This window comes from Lepus europaeus, chromosome 21, assembly GCF_033115175.1.
Source record: "Lepus europaeus isolate LE1 chromosome 21, mLepTim1.pri, whole genome shotgun sequence".
Lineage (NCBI taxonomy): Eukaryota > Metazoa > Chordata > Mammalia > Lagomorpha > Leporidae > Lepus > Lepus europaeus.
This window is the reverse complement of record NC_084847.1, coordinates 50,714,909-50,733,281: the sequence shown is the minus strand read 5'-3', so window position 1 is coordinate 50,733,281 and position 18,373 is coordinate 50,714,909. Positions and strand designations below refer to the sequence as shown.

Genomic DNA, 18,373 nt, shown 5'->3' with positions numbered 1-18,373 from the left:
CCTCTCGTAAACAAGCAAAAAATTTAAAAACAAATTTAAAAAAAGGAACACATAGCTCTTTGTGACTTGATTACAATTTTATTGGAATTGTTTTTGTTATCCCAGGTCTATGTTAAAGAGAACAGGGACCAGCACAGTGGTGTAGCAGGTAAAGCTGCCACCTACAGGGCTGGCATCCCATATGAGCGCAGGTTTGTGTACCAGCTGCTCCACTTACAATCTAGCTCCCTTCTAAAGGCCTAGGAAAAGCAGTGGGAGATGGCCCAACTGTTTGGGTCCCTGGCACCTGCATAGAAGACCTGAATGAAGTTCCTGGTTCTTAGCCTGGGTCTTGCCCAGCCCTGGCCATTGTGGCCATTTGGGAAGTGAACCAGTGGATGGAAGACTTCTGTCTGTCCCTCTCTCTGTAACTCTGACTTCCAACATAAATAAACAGATCCTTAAAAGGACAACTTCATCTTTGGAAAACAGCATAATTTTGAAAGGCCAGTGTGTTATTGCTGCTAGTGCAGGTTGTCATTAGCCTTGGTGATGTTGACAGTGTTGATAGAACATGTGCACTATAATCTGCCCGCATGCTTTGGTGCAGTCCAGGCTTTCTCCGGAGCCCGGTTTCCCTCCTTTGCAGGATCGTGAGCACTCAGAATGGGAGCCCGCCGTCACTGAATTAGATCCCGTTTTCAGTGCCGCAGAGCCCGCCGTCCTGAGACCTTCGCTGTGCTTGCAGAGTGCTTACACAGTTACTCTGCCCTGTGGATTTCAGGCTTAGGGTTCATCAGAAACTTCGGGGTGTCTTTATTCATTGCCTGTTAATTCACTGTCCCCTGTTTTTGAATTCATGAGAAACAGTGCCTCATCTGCGTATGTGAGGAAAAGGCAGTGGCAGTGCCGACTGGGCCGATCAGGACGTGGTGAGAGCTGCAGATGCCAGCTCACCATGTGTTGCGTTTGTGGTGGGGCAGTAGCAGCGCCCTCGCAAGGAGCACAGACGACGGGCATTTTCACCAGCCACGTACCGGTGTCCTCCACGTATCCAGAGTGCCGTTATGAGGGGTCACTAATCAGAAACCGGAAGGCACCATCGTCTTAGGCAGGTCATGTGATTGTAGAAGACCAAACAGAAACAGCCAGAAAACTCAAACAGCTACAATCTGACATTCATCAAGAAGGGTTAAAAAATTCCAGGATAGTACAACTTTAGATTAAAAAGCACTTTAACAAATTATTCCTTGGAGTACTTTGCCTGCAATAAATTTGAGTAGTAATTTAATGATTTTGTGTGACAAAATGTGTCAAAGGACATATAAGAGAAGATGACTGTTTGCAAGACAGATGATAAAAGGTTGTTCTGATTTGCAGAGTAGATATTTAATTTATTTTTTAAAGATTTTATTTATTTATTTATTTATTTGAGAGGCGGAGTTACAGAAAGACAGAGGGAAAGACAGACAGGTCTTCCATTCACTGGTTCACTCCCCAAATTGCTGCCATGGCTGGAACTGGGCTGATCTGAAGCCAGGAGCCAGGCGCTTCTTCTGGGTCTCCCACATGGGTGCACGGGCCCAAGGACTTGGGCCATCTTCTGCTGCTTTCCCATGTGCATTAGCAGGGAGCTGGAATGGAAGAGGAGGAGCTGGGACTAGAATCAGCGCCCATATGGGATGCCTGCACCGCAGGCAGGGGCTTAGCCAACTACGCCACAGTGCCAGCCAGAGAGCTGATTTTGAAAGTAAACAGAGGATGGGCGTTTGGCACAGCAGGTACTCTCACCCCTTCCAGCGTTGAAGTACTTGCGTTCCTGCACCCCTTCACAAATCGGCAGAGTGCCTGGGTTCAGATCCCAGCTCTGCTCCCTATTCTAGCACCTGCTGATGCTCATCCTAGAAGGCAGCAGGTGACGGCCCAAGTACGTGGGTCCCAGCCACCCACCTGAGAGACCTGAATTGGGGTCTTAGATGCTGGCTTGGGCTTGGCCCAGCCCTGGTTCTTCTGGGCATCTAGGGAGTGAACCAGGAGATGGGAGATCACGATCTTTGTCTCTGCCTTTTAAGCAAGTGAAAACACAAGAAAGAAAAGGAAAGTAAGAGAACAGCATTTGGCCTTCGCAGTTAAGATGCCGCAGTCCTCCGTGGTCCCCTGCCAGCGTGGTGCTGAACTTCACCAAGAAGAGGTCAAGAGCGGCCAAGCATCGTGCTGAGGGGGTGGACCTGCAGTCACGGTGCCAGCTCACGTGGGGGCCCCAGGGGAGTGCGTGCTAGTAAGGGGAGAAGGAGCGTGGCTTTCCTAGGAGGAAGTAAAGGTTCCCAGAAGCCAGCAGTCACCCTTCTTGCTCCTTTTCTGATCCAGTATTTCCTGTCACAGTGGCAGGTGGGTGTTGGGTTCAGGCACGGGGCCTGTTTAATCTCCAGAAACAGGAGGTGCCAAACCCACATCCTGTGGCCTTCGGATACCAGGAGCTCAGCCACTCCTCCCCATCTCTGTCCTAAGAGTGCCTGGCTCTGGCTCCTGGCTCCAGCTTCCTCTAAGACAGGCCCTGGGAGGCAGCAGTGATGAGCCACCTAAGTGAGGACTGGTATGTGTTCTGGCTTGGGGCTTTGGCCCAGCCTTACATGTCCTGCCCAACTCCAGCTGTTGTGGGCATTTGGGGAGTGAACCAGTGAAATGCCCCAGCCTTTTAAATTACAAAAATAAAAAATGGCCAAAGATTTAAGAAATAAGTGAAAATGTTCAGTGTAGTGAAAGAACTAGAGACAATTTTAGAATGATGAAGTTTTACACCTATCAGATTGATAAACCTTAAGTTCTAGAAGCTCATGGCCAGTCTCAGCCAATGGTATAGAGAAGCAGACAGGCAAACTAAACATTGTTTATTTGTATATAATGTTAAAATAATGTATAATGTTAAAATTCATTTTTTAAAAAAAGATTATTTGAGAGGCAGAGTTACAGAGAGGTTGGTCTTTCACTGCTGGTCACTCCCCAGACGGCTGCAACAGCCGGAGTTGGGCTGATCTGAAGCCAGGAGCCAGGAGCTTTAGCATCTTAGCAGAGAGCTGGATTGGAAGTGGAACAGCCGAGACTCAGACTGGCTCCCATAGGAGATGCTGGCGTCGCAGGCCAAGGCTTAACTTACTGTGCCACAGTGCCGGCTCCGAAAATTCTTGTAAATCTTTACTTTCATTTGTTTTAAAAGGCAGAGAGACAGATTTTCCCATCTGCAGTTTCATTCCCCAAATGCCTGCAACAGCAGGTGTGGGCAGCTGAAGCCGCAAGCCCAGCATGCTGTGTGGATCTGCCGCGGGGCAGGGACCCTGCTGCCTTCTAGGATGCATTGTCAGGTGGGAGCTGGATCGCAGGTGGAAGAGCCAGGACTCGAACCTCGCACTCTGATGGGGATGCAGGTGTCCCAAGTAGTGGCTTATGCACAGTGTCAAATGCCAGTCCCAGTTTTTATTATTATTATTTTTTTAAGATTCTACTTAGTTGAAAGGCAGAGTTACAGAGAGGCAGAGAGAGAGGGAGAGAATCTTCCATTCGCTGGTTCACTCCCCAAATGGCTGCAGTGGCCAGAGCTGGGCCAATCTGGAGCCAGGAGCCAGGAGCTTCTTCTGGGTCTCTCTGCTAGTCCTTGGGCCATAGCAGAGAGCCGGATCTGAAGTGGAGCAGCCAGGACTAGAACCGGCACCCACATGGGATGCCGGCACTGCAGGTGGCGGCTTAACCTGCTGAGCCACAGCACCGGTTCCCCCAGTTTTTATTCTTACATATGTTACAGTTTGAAACAGTTGCTAATTAATTGAAAAACCTGTATGTACAATGCAGGGAATTTTTTCCTGTACCATTTGACAGTAAGTTGCCAATATGATTCCTGTTGTCACCTTTTAAGTACTGTAATATGTATTTCTTTCAAATTAGGGTCTTCCCTGTATAACTGTAATCCAGTTACCAAGTTAAGGAAAATAACGTACAACATCACATTTGTATCTATTTATGCACTTGCTATGTATCTAAGGCTACAAGTTTATGCCAGTGTTGCTGTGGGCATTGTAGCAGGTTAAGCCACCGCTTGGGCTGTCTGCATCCCATGTCAGAGTGCCAGTTCGAGTCTCGCCTCCTCTGCTTCCGCTTCCTGCTAATGAATGCATCTTTATAGGCAGCAGATGATGGCTCAAGTACTTTGGTCCCCGCCACCCACATGGGAGACCTGGATGGAGTTCCTGTCCCCTGTCTTTGGCCTGGCCCAGCCCTGGCTGTTCCAGGCATTTGGGGAGAAAATATCTTGTGCTCCCACTCTCTTGCTTTCTCACTCTCTCACTGTGCCTTTCAATAAACAAATAGATAAATAAAACATTCAGTTATTTTATTGTTACTCATTAGAGGCAAAGATCTCCCATCTGCTGGTTTACTCCTCATGTGTCCACAGCATGTGGGACTGGGCTGCGCTGAAGCCGGATCTCCCACGCGGGTGGCAGGGATGGGAGCACTTGAGCTGTAACCTGGTAGACATCAGCAGGAAGCTGGAACTGGGGCCTGGGACCCAGCTACTGAGATGTGGAAGGTGGGTGTCCCAGCGTGGGTCTCAGCTGCCGTGCTAGGCCAGATGCCTGCCCCCAGTTCCATTCTTAATACCGCGGGTTTTGTTTTTTCTCTCCCTTTCTACAGTTCCCTTCTGTCATGGAATTCAGACACCTAGATACAGTCGGTGCATTTTTAAGTCATTTCCCCTGTATTCATACTGTATCCCATCGCCACGTCCTGCCTTCTGCTGACCACAGCAATCCTGCCGCTCCTGGTCTGCCTGTCTCCCAGATTCCATGCCAAGCCTCCACAGGCAGACTTAACGTTGTCCTCATTCTGCCAAGCTCCTGCGGATAGCTGCCTAGCTTGTCTGGCCTCATCAAGTGGATTTGGAATGAATTGTCGGTGGAAGGAGACAGGCTCGGGCCAATGTGGCAATGTAAAGGGTAAAGCCATTGCCTGTGACTGGCATCCCACGTGGGCCCTGGTTCAAGTCCTGGCTGCTCCACTTTTGATCCAGCTCCCTGCTCCTGACCTGAGAAAGCAGCAGAGATGGCCCAAGTGCTTGGGCCCCTGCACCCACGTGGGAGACCAGGATGAAACTCTTTACTTTGGCCTGATCCAGCCCCAGCTATAGGTGGCCATCTTTGGGGGTGAACCGGTGGATAAAAGATCTCTGTCTCTCCCTCTGCCTTTCAAATAAATAATAAGTAAATAAAGGTGGGGGAATGCTGTGTTAATATTTCTGTGTGTGGTAGTGTGTTTACATGTGAGCTTTTTTGTTTTTTAAAGATTTACTCAGTTTATTTGGAAGGTAGAGTTACAGAGAGGGAGAGGCAGAGAGAGATCGTCCATCTGCTGGTTCGCTCTCCGGATGGCCACAATGGCCGGGACTGGACTAGGCCAGAGCTGAGTCTGATCTGCATCTCCCACGTGGGTGCAGGGCCCCAGCACTTGGGCCATCTCTGCTGCTTTCCCAGATGCAATAGCAGGGAGCTGGATTGGAAGTGGAGCAGCCGGGACTCAAACCGGTGCCCATATGGGAAGCCAGCGCTTCAGGCCAGGGCTTTAACCCGCTGCGCCACAGTGCCTGCCCCGAGGGTTGTTGTTTTTTTTTAAAGGAGATCTGTAAGGTTATTGAATTGTTCTTCTTGGGGAAAAAGTATTTGAAACTTTTACTCTTTGTTTTATAGTGTTTTCTTTTTTATTTTTGAAGACTTATTTATTTATTTGAGAGGCAGAGCTATAGAGAGAGGAGGAGACAGAGAGCGAAAGGGAGAGACAGAGAGGTCTTTCATCCACTGGTTCCTCCACAAATGGTGATAATGGCTGGAGCTGGGCCAATCTGAAGCCAGGAGCTTCTTCTGGGTCTCCCACATGGGTGCAGTGACCTAAAGACGTGGTCCATCTGCTGCTGCTTTGCCAGGCAATAGCAGAGAGTTGGATTGGAAGACAGGCAGCCAGGACTTGAACCGGTGCCCATGTGGGATGCTGACTCTTTAGGCAGCGGCCTTAACCTGCTGCACCGCAGTGCCAGCCCCTCTTCTTCTTCTTCTTTTTTTTTTTTTTTTTTAAGACTATTTATTTCAAAGAGAGAGAGCTTTCATCCATTGGTTCATTCTCTGGCCATTCCCTGGCCGCAGCAGCCCGGGGCGGATTGCAGGGACCCTCGTGCTGGCGCTATCATCCACTGTCTCCTAGGCACATGAGTAGGAAGCTGGGCGGAAAGGAGCAGCTGGGACCCCAGGTGGCACTCCGATAAGGGATGCCAGCATCAGAAGTGGCAGCTTAACTTGCTGTGCCACAGCTCTGGCCCCAGGGTTTTCAATTTGTTTTCTCAAGAAGTCTTTCTTATGTTTGGATTTAATGAATTGCACCAAAGGCCATCATTTTCTAAATTGTTTTTCTTATTATTAATATTCACTTCCTAAATAGTTTATCTAAAAGTAAGCATGCTGAATTGAGAGAAATCATAAGTTTTCTTCTTTTTAGCTGTTTATATGTGTATCATCATCATATAGGCTTAGGTTTTTACTTTATACTTTGCATCTATTAAAAATAGACTTATTTGAAAGACAGAGATCTCCCCATCAGTGGTTCACTTCCTGGAGGGCTGCAGCAGCCAGAGCTGGGCCAGCCCACAGCCAATAGCCAAGACTTCTGGGTCTCCACGTGGGTGCAGGAGCCCAAGCACTTGGGCCGTCTTCCACTGCTTTCCCAGGTGCATTAGCAGGGAGCTGGATCAAAAGAGGGAGCAGCAAGGACTCGAACTAGTATCTCAACCCGTATCACAGGTGCACCATGCCACACAGTGCCAGCCCCATTGTAACAAGGTCCAGTGAGAACAGAAACCGTACAGTTATTTGAACAGAAAAATTGCATAGGTAAGCATTGTTGACTAGCTGTAGTTACTAAGTTTGTGACAAGACTGAGGTTTGGTTAAGTAGCTGCAGGACTTGGCTGCTGCCCCTGAAGGGTTAAACTTGACTGTGCTGGAGCCCGAGGGGTTGCTGCAGCTGCTGTCCTGAAGAGTGGTCCAGAGGGCGGTCTGTGGGCAGGTGTGGCTGGATTGGGCTCTGGGGAGTTGATGTCTCCTTAGGGTGGGCCTGGCCAGCTGGCTCATCTGAAAACGGTTCCTCTTCCCCCTCTGCCGGAAGCCTGAGGGAATCTGGTTGTCCCCAGAGATAAAACTCCTGAAGAGTGGGGTTCTCCACCCCTGTGTCCTCCTGCAGCTAACCCGCAGACTTGCTCTCCACACTTAGCCTCCAGCAGTTAGTTCTTCAGTTCCAGGTAGCTCTTCCTGTCCGAGCCCTGGCTCTGTCATCACACCCTGTTCGTGCCATACGCCGTGACTCTCTGTCTGCCTCCGCAGACGCTGGCTCACGCCCCAAACATCTGCAACAGCCAGGGCTAGGCCAGGCTGCAGCTGGACGCTGGGAATTCAGCCTGGGTCTCCCCGGTGGGTGGCGGGGCCCCGGGGGGTTGGAGCCTGCCTCCCAGAGCGTGCACTGGAAGAAAGGTGGAGTCCGACGTGGAGGCGGGGCTGCAGCCCAGGGACCCAGGCATCCCAGAGGCTGTGTTGAAGCCTTGCCAAAGCCCCCCCCACCCCCCCATGGTAACAGTGGTACAAGCTGTGGTGACTGCCCTCCTGCTACCTACCAACATTTTGTTCTTTCAGAGCATTCAGAATATCTAGGCGTGCTCTACATTGTTGGGAGGACAGAGGGCTGTGCCACACAGCCTCTTACTGAGGTGCCCTGACACGTAATTATAGAAGTTCGTTTGTTCACCACAGGCATTTCCCTGGAAATGGCAGCTGTGACAGTAAAGGAAGAATCAGAAGACCCTGATTACTATCAGTATAACATTCAAGGTAACACTGTTCTTTCTTTCCAAAACTCCCTGGTCGTTGAAGTTTAAGTTTTGTCAATTGCTTGGGTATTTTGTTGATCTGTCCTTGATTGATACATATGTTTGTAATTCATCCCTGGAATAAAAGACGTCAGAAAACGAGCAGTAAGTTAATGTGCAGGGAAAATGGAAGGGAGCCATTAACTTTTGTCCCCTATAGTGCATTGAGTTTCTCTACATTGACTTTATTTCAAGACATTCCATGTCAGAATAAGGGAGTCAGTTCTTACTTTTAACAATAATGTTGTATTATAAAAGTTCTTTATGCCATCAATTTTTGTTAAAAGTATAAGCAGAAGTTGCAGCTCAGTTTAGCCTTTGCTGTCAGTGTTAATTTGCGAAGCACGCGAGGTCTTCTGAGCCTTTCACATCTCTCTCTCCGCAGCAGCAATGATGGCTCCCTGTGGCCGCGTCATCTTCCAGTCTATAAAATGTAAAGGCAGGGATAACATTCAGCTTTATTATCACTGGGTTCCATTTTCTTTTGCTTGATGACTAGGAAAAATTATAATCTCACAGCACAGTAAGCTCTGTGCGTTGGTGGGTTTTAGTTTAGAACATTTTCCACGTTGCATGGTCAGCTCCTTTTCCTGTTGACACGTAATTATAGTACAGTGACCATTGGAAGCTGGACATTGGCTTAGTTTTGTCATACCTGTAACACCATCTTCACTTAAGCAAATGAATGAAATACGCACTGTTGCCTCGGTTCCCTGTGTGTCTTTGCAGGCCTTAGGCAGCCGCTGGTTGGCTCCCGGGAGGCTGGATTCGCTCCCGTTGTTTGTAAAGCGTGTTCTGTGTTCCTGGGGCAGGGAAGCAGGGTGCCTTCCTCATGCCTCAGAGTTGTTTCCAGATTCACTGGTCGTGTTGCCTGTACCGGTGGGCGACGCCGTTCTGCCATGGAGCGTGACTCCAGGGTACGCCTGCACTGCGGTGTTTCTCCCCTGTTGCTAGCTGTCTGGGAGCACTCCGAGTAAAGCTGCTGTGTAAGGTTTTGTGTGGCATCTGCGTTCATTGCCCTGGGGTAGATGCCTAGAACTGGAATAGCGGGATCTGTGGTGGAATTGAAAAGTGTCCCGTACCATTTCACATGTTAGTCAGCAACGGTAAGAGAGTTCTAGTTGCTCCGTGTCCTTGTCAATGCCTGTGTGCCCTGGCTTACTGATTGCAGCCACTTGAGTGGGTGTGCTGGACTCCTCTTTGGTTTTCAGTTGCATTTGCCTCGTAGTCACAGGGATTTTCAGTTAGCAGGCTTATCCGTTCTGGAGCATTTCAGGATTTTTAAATCATTGGACAATATTTAGCCTTGATACACTGACTAGTATTTGTACGTAAAGGTAGTAAGTGCCATTTGATAAAATATAGGCTGTGTTTAATTCTTAGAAAAACCTCTTGTCTTTGGAACCATCCTCATAAGCGTCACTGTGGTTAGCACCCTTGCTTCTAGAAGCTCCTCCCACTGTCGCGAAGGGCGAGCGATTCAGGGTGGTGCCCCGGGCAGCAAGAGCTGGAAATCCAATGTTTGTGGAGGGTCTGATTGCTTGAGATGACAATCTCTTCAGTGCAGTTGAAGAAAATGGAGGCTGGACAGTGCATTCTGGGTATTTTGGTTAATAATCGGATTTTGTCGGTTCTTTATGCCATTTTAGTAAAGGCCCTCTGTGATAGCATTTGTAAGTAGTTTAACTTGACAAAGTCTTATTTCTTGTTTCTTATGCATGGTGCTTAGTTATCATGTGTAAGGAATCTACCTAACCCAAATGAAAACGATTTTCTTTGATGCTTTGTAGAGCTTTTATAGTTTACTTTTAGATCTGTGATCAGTCTTGAGCTAATTTTTGTATGGTGTGCCAGATGCTGAGTTCAGAGCTCTGCGAGTGCTCACCCAGGTCTCCAAGCACCGTATATTGCATGGATTGTCCCCCATTCGTTACCTTCGTGCCCCTGTCAGTTGCTGGAGCATATCCTGTGGCATCAGTCTGTGTGTCTGACCCTGTGCCCATGTTACGCTGTCTTGAATGTGGCACATTTGTAGTTCTTAGAGTAAGATTACGAGTGTCCTTCAGCGTTGATCTTTTACAAAGTTATTTTCATGTTCTGCCTCCTTTCCTTTTTCATGTAAGTTTGAGAAGTTAACTTGCGGGTTTGTTCAAGGAAGCCTGTGGGGATTGTGCTCCATTTGCGGATGCGTTAGCCATGAGCGTCTTAGTGAGGAGGCTTCCTGCTCGTGCTCACGGTGCTCGGGCGTGTGTCTGTACGACCGGCTCCCCCGCAGGCTCCTTCGTCAGTGCTTTGTTGTTCTGTGTCCTGGGCTTGTGTGCGCTCTAAGTCACATCTCGTTCATTCCGGATACACAGGTCGTGTGGCTGCTGGCTGTGACTTCTGCTCTAGCTGCATTTTCTTGCTGGTGGTTTCCCTTTGACAGAAGTCCTTAGGATTTTCTTACGTAGATAAGTGAATAGAAGCACTTTGGTGTCTTCCGTAGCTCCCTGTCTGCAATGGCTTTTTCTCGTGTTTGCACGCTGGCTAGGCGCTCTGGTGATGCACTGAGGACCCGTGGAAGGAGCAGGCCTTCTTCCCTCCCCACAGAGTCGGCAGCGGGTCGCTCCGTCTGACGCCCTTCCGCGGAGTGAGGAAGTTTTCTGTGTTTGTATTTTCTTGAGAATGTTGGTGGTGCTCGGATGTTGAATTTTGTGAGAGGCTATTTCTGGACCTTTTCAGATACAGGTTTTCTTTATATGTGTAAGCCAGCCTTGTATTCTTGGGTTAAATCTCACTTGATTGTGATGTGTTATCCTTTTATATATTGTTGGGTTTGATTTTGCTAACATGTTACTCAGTTTGCAGATTTGTGTTCAAAAGAGATAATAGCCAGTGTGTGTGTGTGTGTGTGTGTGTGTGTAAAAGTGCTTTTATTTGGTTTTGGTAATGCTGTCTCACTGAGATCAGCTGTTTGATAAGGTCAGTATCCTTTTCTTCCGCTTGGTGAAATTTACCAGTGAGACCATCCGGGCCTTGAAGTTTCTTTAATGAAAAGTTTTTAAAAAACCCCTGCCATTTAGAGAACTTTGTACACTGACATGGGCAGGTGCACATTTGTTCTTGAGCGAGCTTTGGCAGTTTGTGTTTCAGGAATGCCAAAGATGCTGCTAGGTGCCCCCAGGTCCTGTGGGGACTGATACCACTTCTATGTGGTATTGGCTTAACTGGGTTTCTCAAAATGGTTTTTTCCTCCTCAAAGAACCAACTTTGGTTATTACCTTACTTTTGCTGGCCTCAGTTTTGTTTCTGTTTTAGGTTTCTTTTCTTTTCTTTTTTTTTTTTTTTTGACAGGCAGAGTGGGCAGTGAGAGAGAGAGAGACAGAGAGAAAGGTCTTCCTTTGCCGTTGGTTCACCCTCCATTGGCTGCCACGGCCGGCGCGGTGCGCCGGCCACAGTGCGCCTACCGCGGCGGCCATTGGAGGGTGAACCAACGGCAAAAGGAAGACCTTTCTCTCTGTCTCTCTCTCACTGTCCACTCTGCCTGTCAAAAATTAAAAAAAAAAAAAAAAAAAAAAAGATGGAAGCCTAAATCGTTAGTTTCCGATCTTCCTGTCTAATATTACCATTTTGCATGCCATACATTTTTCCCTGAGAACTACTGTAGCTGCGCGCTACCCACTTTGCTTTGCCTTTGTTTTTTATTCATTTCACATTAAAAAGGGTTTTTTTTAAAGATTCAGTTATTTACAAGGCGGGTTGACAGAGAGAGCGAGAAACGGGGAGAGCTTCCATTTGCTGGTTTCTCCCCAAATGGCCCCAACAGCTGGGGGTGGGCCAGGCAGAAGCCAGGAACTTCACCCTGGCTTCTCAAGGGGGTGACAGGGATCCAAATACTTGGGCTATCTTCTGCCTTCCCAGGCCATTAGCAGGGAGCTGGATTGGAAGTGGAGCAGCCAGGATTCAAACTAGCATTTATTGTGGGATGCTGCCATAGGTGCCAGCTTTGCTTGCTGTGTCACAATGCTGGCCCCGAATCAGAATATTTCTCTCTCTTTTTTTTTTTTTTCTTAAAGATTTATTCATTTATTTGAATGGCAGAATTAGAGAGAGAGAGGGAGAGGCAAGAGGCAGAGTAGGGGAGCTTCCATCTGCTGGTTCCCTTCCCAAATGGCCCCAATGGCTGGGGCTGGGCCAGGCCGAACACAGGAGCCTGGATCTCCATCTGGGCCTCCCACATGGGTGGCAGGGGCCCAGGCACTCAGATTATCTAACACCATTTTCCCAGGCCATTAGCAGGGAGCTGGAGCAGAAGTGGAAGCAGTCGGGACTCCAACTGGCACCCATACAGGATGCTGGCCTCGCAGGTGGCGGCTACACTGGCGCCAGAATATTTTCTAATTTCCCTTTGATTTGCCCTTTGTCCTGGGGGTTAATTAGAAGAATATAGTTTAGTGTCTACGTGTAAGGAGATTGTTCTGATTTCTGTCTGTGGATTTCTGATTTATTGCCATCATGTTGCAAGGACAGTCTTTTTTTTTTTTTTTTCTTTGACAGGCAGAGTGGACAGTGAGAGAGAGAGACAGAGAGAAAGGTCTTCCTTTACCGTTGGTTCACCCTCCAGTGGCCACTGTGGCCGGTGCGCTGCGGCCGGCGCACCGCGCTGATCCGAAGCCAGGAGCCAGGTGCTTCTCCTGGTCTCCCATGTGGGTGCAGGGCCCAAGGACTTGGGCCATCCTCCACTGCACTCCCAGGCCACAGCAGAGAGCTGGCCTGGAAGAGGAGCAACTGGGACAGAATCTGGTGCCCCGACCGGGACTAGAACCCGGTGTGCTGGCACCGCAGGCAGAGGATTAGCCTATTGAGCCACGGCGCAGGCCAAGGACAGTCTTTATTTTATTTCCCTTACTCTGTGTTTGTTAAGGTTTGTTTTATGGTGCAGAGGAGTCTCTCCATGTGTTTGCAGTCTGCGCCCCGTGTCCGGGTGTGCGGGTGCTCCTTCCCTGCTGTGCAGGGTGAGCTAGTTGAGAGCGGCCCGGGTGCCTCCTGTCACCCTGGTCCATCTTGACTTCTGCATGTGAAGGTCTGTTGCCAGCATCCTGGCCATTCCTCCCCTGCGCTCCCTTCCAGGCCCCCTCCTCACAGGAACAACTCGATCCGTTTGGTCTTATGTTTCCTGTAAGTGGATTCCTTTAGCAAATCCTCTTTTTCTTTCAGGTTCCTTTGGTTCACGGAACATTTGTGAAATTGTGTTCTGTCTACTTACACATCATTTATTCAAACCGATGTGGTTTTTATTTTTATTTATTTAAGGAGTAGAGTTACAGACTATTTATTTGAGAGAGAGAGGTCTTCCATCCACTGGTTCACTCCCCAGATGGCAGCAGCAGCTGGAGCTGGGGTGATCTGAAGCCAGGAGCCAGGAGCTTCTTCCAGGTCTCCCACGTGGGTGCAGGGGCCCAGGCACTTGGGCCATCTTCCACTGCTTTCCCAGGCCACAGCAGAGAGCTGGATCGGAAAAGGAGCAGCCGGGATGCCAATCAGCACCACTGTGGGATGCTGGCACTGCAGATGGTGGCTTAACCTGCCATGCCACAGCACTGGTTTCATAAATAAATCTTCTTTAAAAAGTATGCTTATGACTGACTTGAAGAACACCTCATTAAAAATATGTAGACTTTGAGGTGGGTATTTGGCCCAGCGTTAAGACACTGCTTGAGCCAGCGCCACGGCTCACTAGGCTAATCCTCCGCCTTGCGGCGCTGGCACACCGGGTTCTAGTCCCGGTCAGGGTGCTGGATTCTATCCCGGTTGCCCCTCTTCCAGGCCAGCTCTCTGCTGTGGCCAGGGAGTGCAGTGGAGGATGGCCCAAGTGCTTGGGCCCTGCACCCCATGGGAGACCAGGAGAAGCACCTGGCTCCTGGCTTCGGATCAGCGCGGTGCGCTGGCCGCAGCGCGTCGGCCGCAGCGTGCCAGCCACAGTGGCCATTGGAGGGTGAACCAATGGTAAAGGAAGACCTTTCTCTCTGTCTCTCTCTCTCTCTCACTGTCCACTCTGCCTGTCAAAAAAAAACACTGCTTGAGGTGCCCACATTCCATTTTAGAGTGCCTGGGTTCAAGTCCCAGCTCCACTTCCAATTCCAGTTTCTGGCTTACACACATCCTGGGAGGCAGCAGATGATGGCTTAGTAGTCGGGTCCCTGCGCCCATCTGAGAGTCCAGGTTGACTTTGCCCTGGCTTCAGCCTGGTCCAACCCTGGCTGTTGCAGGCATTTGAAGAGTTAGACAGACGATGCAGTCTTTGTCCCTGTCTCTGCCTTTCCTATGAATTTTAAAAATATATTTGTATATGGATGCCAGATAGCTAACCTTGTGGGAATGTAGCTGGGGCAGTACTGTGAAGTACTAATGGTTAATGGTTAATTTTTTTTTTTTTTAAGATTTATTTATCTATTTGAAAGGCAGAGATAGAAAAGGGGAGAGAGAGAGAGATCGATCCTTCACCTACTGGTTCACTCCCCAAATGGCCACAAGGGAAGGGGCCAGGCCTGCCAGGAGCTAGGAGTTTCCTCCATGGCTCATGCATCCTCCGCTGTTTTCCTAGGCCCACCAGCAGGGAGCTGGATCAGAAGTGGAGCAGCCAGGACTGGAACCGGCACCCATAGGGGATGCCGGCACTGCCGATGGAGGCCTGAGCTTCTATGCTACAGTGCCGCCTCCCCCTTTGTTTTTAAGATTTAAGTATTTATTTGAATAAGAGAAGGAGAGATAGATCTTCCATCCACTGATGTACTCTCCAAATGGCTGCAGCAGCCAGGGCAGGGCTAGGCTGAAGCCAGGAGCTTCATCCCGGTCTCCCCCGGTGCAGGGTGCAGGGCCCCAAGCGGTTGGATCTTCCATTGCTTTTCCTAGGCCATAGCGTGAAGCTGGATGTGGAGCAGAGCAGCCGGGACTCCAGCAGTGCCCGTAGGGGACGCCGGCACTGCAGGTGGTGGCCTCACATGCTGTGCCACAACGCCGGCCCCAGATCTACCTTTTAATTCAGCAGTGCGGTCAGAGACGTGTTCTTTATTGAAATTCCAAATACAAACATTTTTGTATTTTTCATGTAATTTTTTTATGTATGTCCTTGGCTTGCAGTGTGTAGTTGGGTACATCTTTAAATTTTCTTACATATCAGTGGAGCCTTCCAGATGTTGTAGGAATGTTTTCAAAATCGTATTCAAAGAGAGTGAACTGATTTGTGTTCATATTAAGGCAAGAATATGTTTTATATTACAAAGTAGCCATTGAAAGCACAGTGTTTCGATTTTTGTTTCAAATGTGTTATTTTAATCTCTAAAAAACGATGATACATGCAAATGAGTTGTCAGAATTTCCATGGCATTTTGTGAAGGTTTAATTAGCCCTAAGTGCTGTCTGTGTCAACTGGATTCTTGTGAGCTGATTAAAAAGAACAAGTGTTCTGCGGGTCAGGAGGACTCTGAGTTGGTACTTTGTAGTTTATCGCATCTGTTCCAGTAACGATGTGGGCTTACTGCTGTCTGCACCAGTTGTGATTCTTAAAGGAAGGTGTAAACGTTTGGCCTTTCTTTAGTATGACAAAACATGAAGCAAATACCTCCACGATAAACATGCGGTTGTAATGTGTTAGAAGTCAAAGTTGCAGCGTGCTCTACCAGCCTCTTACTGTGGGAAAGTCCACACTGCCCTGTTCTGCCGTCCCGTTCCCATTTCATGCCCATGCTCACCTCTCACACTGCTCCTGTTTCCATGTGGACGCCGGTCTCCATCCACCCAGCCCATCCGTTAACACCACTCATTTTGTCAGTCATTTTTTGGTTTGGTTTGGTTTTGCCTTTTTTGTTTACACAGAGGCTATCATTCCATAAATCTCACCCAAATTCATTTACAAAAGTGACCCACAATATTTTGGGGGGATTACTTTTGAATTGCTATCTTTGTATTCCAAAGCAGGCCCTTCTGAAACTGATGGTGTTGATGAGAAACTCCCCCTTTCGAAGTCTTTGCAAGGTATAACCTTTTCACTTCCATTCTCCCACGTCCTGCTCGTGTGTAATGTTTGCCCAGACTGTCTTTTAATATTTATAACTATATTAGTACTTTTCCAAATGGAAAAGGAAAAAGAAATGTATTGGCCTTTTTTTAAACATATAAATGAACTTCACAAGCAACAATTTTTCAAAACCAATTTTCCCTTTTGTGAATCTAGTAATGAATCTCGAAATGGGTACATGACACACTTTCATATTTAAGGTAAAGTACACATTTATACCTTATATCAGAATAGTCAGAAGTAAGGTTATTACTGTGTAGTTGGTAATGTAAATATTGATAAGGTCGTGCTGCTACTTCGTTTTAGAAAGATTGTGAAATGTCACTTGTGAATCCCTAAATTGAGTGATTGATGACTTTTTTGTTGTTGTTGCAATTTTTGTATTGTGTTGGCAAACTCATAGGCTTTTACCCTACCTGTTGTAGTTTCGAGTGCAGTAGATGGTTGTTCAGGCCTACTGTTATCCTGACTACGGCAGCAGGGGCGTGCAGCGTCGTGGCTGACGGGGCCAGCCCCAGAGCTGGCACTGCTGCTTCCTCACTGCTCCCTCTGGCTGCCAGCCTGTTCACCTCGTTTCTCTCGGACCTCGTGTCTGTTTGCTTCATCTTTACGGTCCGAGAACTTCGCGTTCCCTAAATTCAGACGTTAAGGGGAGGAGTGTGTATAAAGCAAGCATATCCTACGTGTTAATTGCAGATCGATTGATGGGTATAGATTGACCTAGAGTTTTGAGTTGAGGTGAGTTTTCACAATGTAAAGGAAGAGAAGATCCCAAGATACCACTGGCAGGAAAGCTAGATCTGAAAGCCAGAGCTGTTTGACCTTGGAATGCCACATCTAACTCAAGGACACCAGATGCTGAGGGACAGTTTTTGAGAGTGTAATCGATGCTCCTTAAAAACCAGGATAAACTGTACCTGAGGCCTTGCCTTTAGTAAGCCTCAGAACCCAGCTAACGGTGGGCAGAATAGGTTAGAGTCGGCTTCCCTTCCTCCAAGGGGTTTTGCACTGCTGGGCAGTGTTTAAATTGGCTCTGGGAGGCAGCACTTCCCAGCCTTTTTTGTGTTAGTAGCTCAGGCATTAAGGACAGAGGTTGTGTATTTGGGGGCAGCTTGGGCACTGCATCCTAAGTGGCTCCCTGGTGTTTTAGGTTCTCTCTTTGCTGTTTGTGAATAAAGCGTCTGCTCTAGTAGGATGAGCCTGTTTACCTTGTGACTGCCTAACCTGATACATTGCTTTATGTTCCAGTGTTTAGAAGCAGGCAGATTATATTACCTGAATTAAAATGCTTTTGAGACTAAAGGTAGTATCTTAAATTTTAACTCTTGAGTTTCCTTTAAGTGCAGCTTTGGTTAAATGATGGGGATTGCGTTTCCATGGCTTCCACCATAGTGCAGATGGGAAGCAGGAAACATTGCGCAGCAAACCCTGAACTTGGTCTTCGGGACTTTATGAAGTCTGTGAGCAAAGCAAGAATTCACTCTGATTTGTTTTTGTGTGAGTCATTGACAGACGAGCATGGTTCTTGAAACATAGTGTGTTCTCAGATTCCAACATCATCATTGTATCATGTAGTTACAGTAACTAATATGAAATCCCCCATCTGCTTAGGTTTATTCTGTATATTTGCATCCTTAAATAAGTTTTTTTCCTTCCAAATAGAAGTGTTACATATTTTTCTGAATTAGAAAACACTGTTTAATTACTAGAGAGTTTTAAAAACTCATTTGATATATGTTTGTTATGTCTTAAATTGTGTGCATTGTTACCTAGTTTCTCTATTTTCTTTTGATGTAAGTTGTTACTGGTTTATTATATGTTTTTGTATTTTCTTTTTAGGAAGCCATCATTCTTCAGAGGGCAACGAAGGAACAGAAATGGAAGTACCAGCAGAAGGTTAGGAACAAACGGGGAGGTTTTATTTTACCATTTTTATTTTATGCTCTAGTTTAAAGAGTACGGTGTTTAGAAATATCTTATTTGGAAATCAAGAAGTGGTTGTTTTTGTATGCCATTTCAGCCCGCAGGTTTTTGTTTTTTAAAGCTCCAAGATGTATCCTGCCTCTTACTGTGCTGACGGAGTGGAGCAGGCAGGGTGAGGAGGAAGTGGGACATCAAATTCTCCATGGCACAAAATAGGCTTTTTTTTTTCTTTGTGGGTTTCTTGTGACATATTAGAAACCTTTTAAGGAAGACTAGCCACAATATTTTAGAACTGAAGTTATTACTGGCTCCATTCATGTTTCTTTTTAAAGGATAATATTTAGTGGTCCCAGTCTTTTAGTTGAGATGAAATGTCAGTTTTTTCTGTTTTTGTACCCACACCTGCTCTTGAACTCCTTCGGCAGTTTCTAGCTCCACGAGGCTTGTAGGGTTGGGCGTTCAGCT

At 47.5% G+C, this 18,373-nt stretch overlaps 1 protein-coding gene across 7 annotated transcripts in view; it reads left to right on the top strand.

Moving 5' to 3' along the window:
* GTF2I (general transcription factor IIi) overlaps nucleotides 1-18,373 on the top strand; it is a 102,011-nt gene that overhangs the window by 42,725 nt on the left and 40,913 nt on the right. For 3 of the 7 annotated variants that reach the window (XM_062180208.1, XM_062180211.1, XM_062180205.1), the window contains 3 exons: nucleotides 7,814-7,891; nucleotides 15,883-15,942; nucleotides 17,825-17,881. In XM_062180208.1, the coding sequence (XP_062036192.1) occupies nucleotides 7,814-7,891; nucleotides 15,883-15,942; nucleotides 17,825-17,881 (195 nt within the window). The remainder of the gene's footprint in view (nucleotides 1-7,813; nucleotides 7,892-15,882; nucleotides 15,943-17,824; nucleotides 17,882-18,373) is intronic. The other 4 variants (XM_062180209.1, XM_062180206.1, XM_062180210.1 and 1 more) reach the window with 2 other exon arrangements.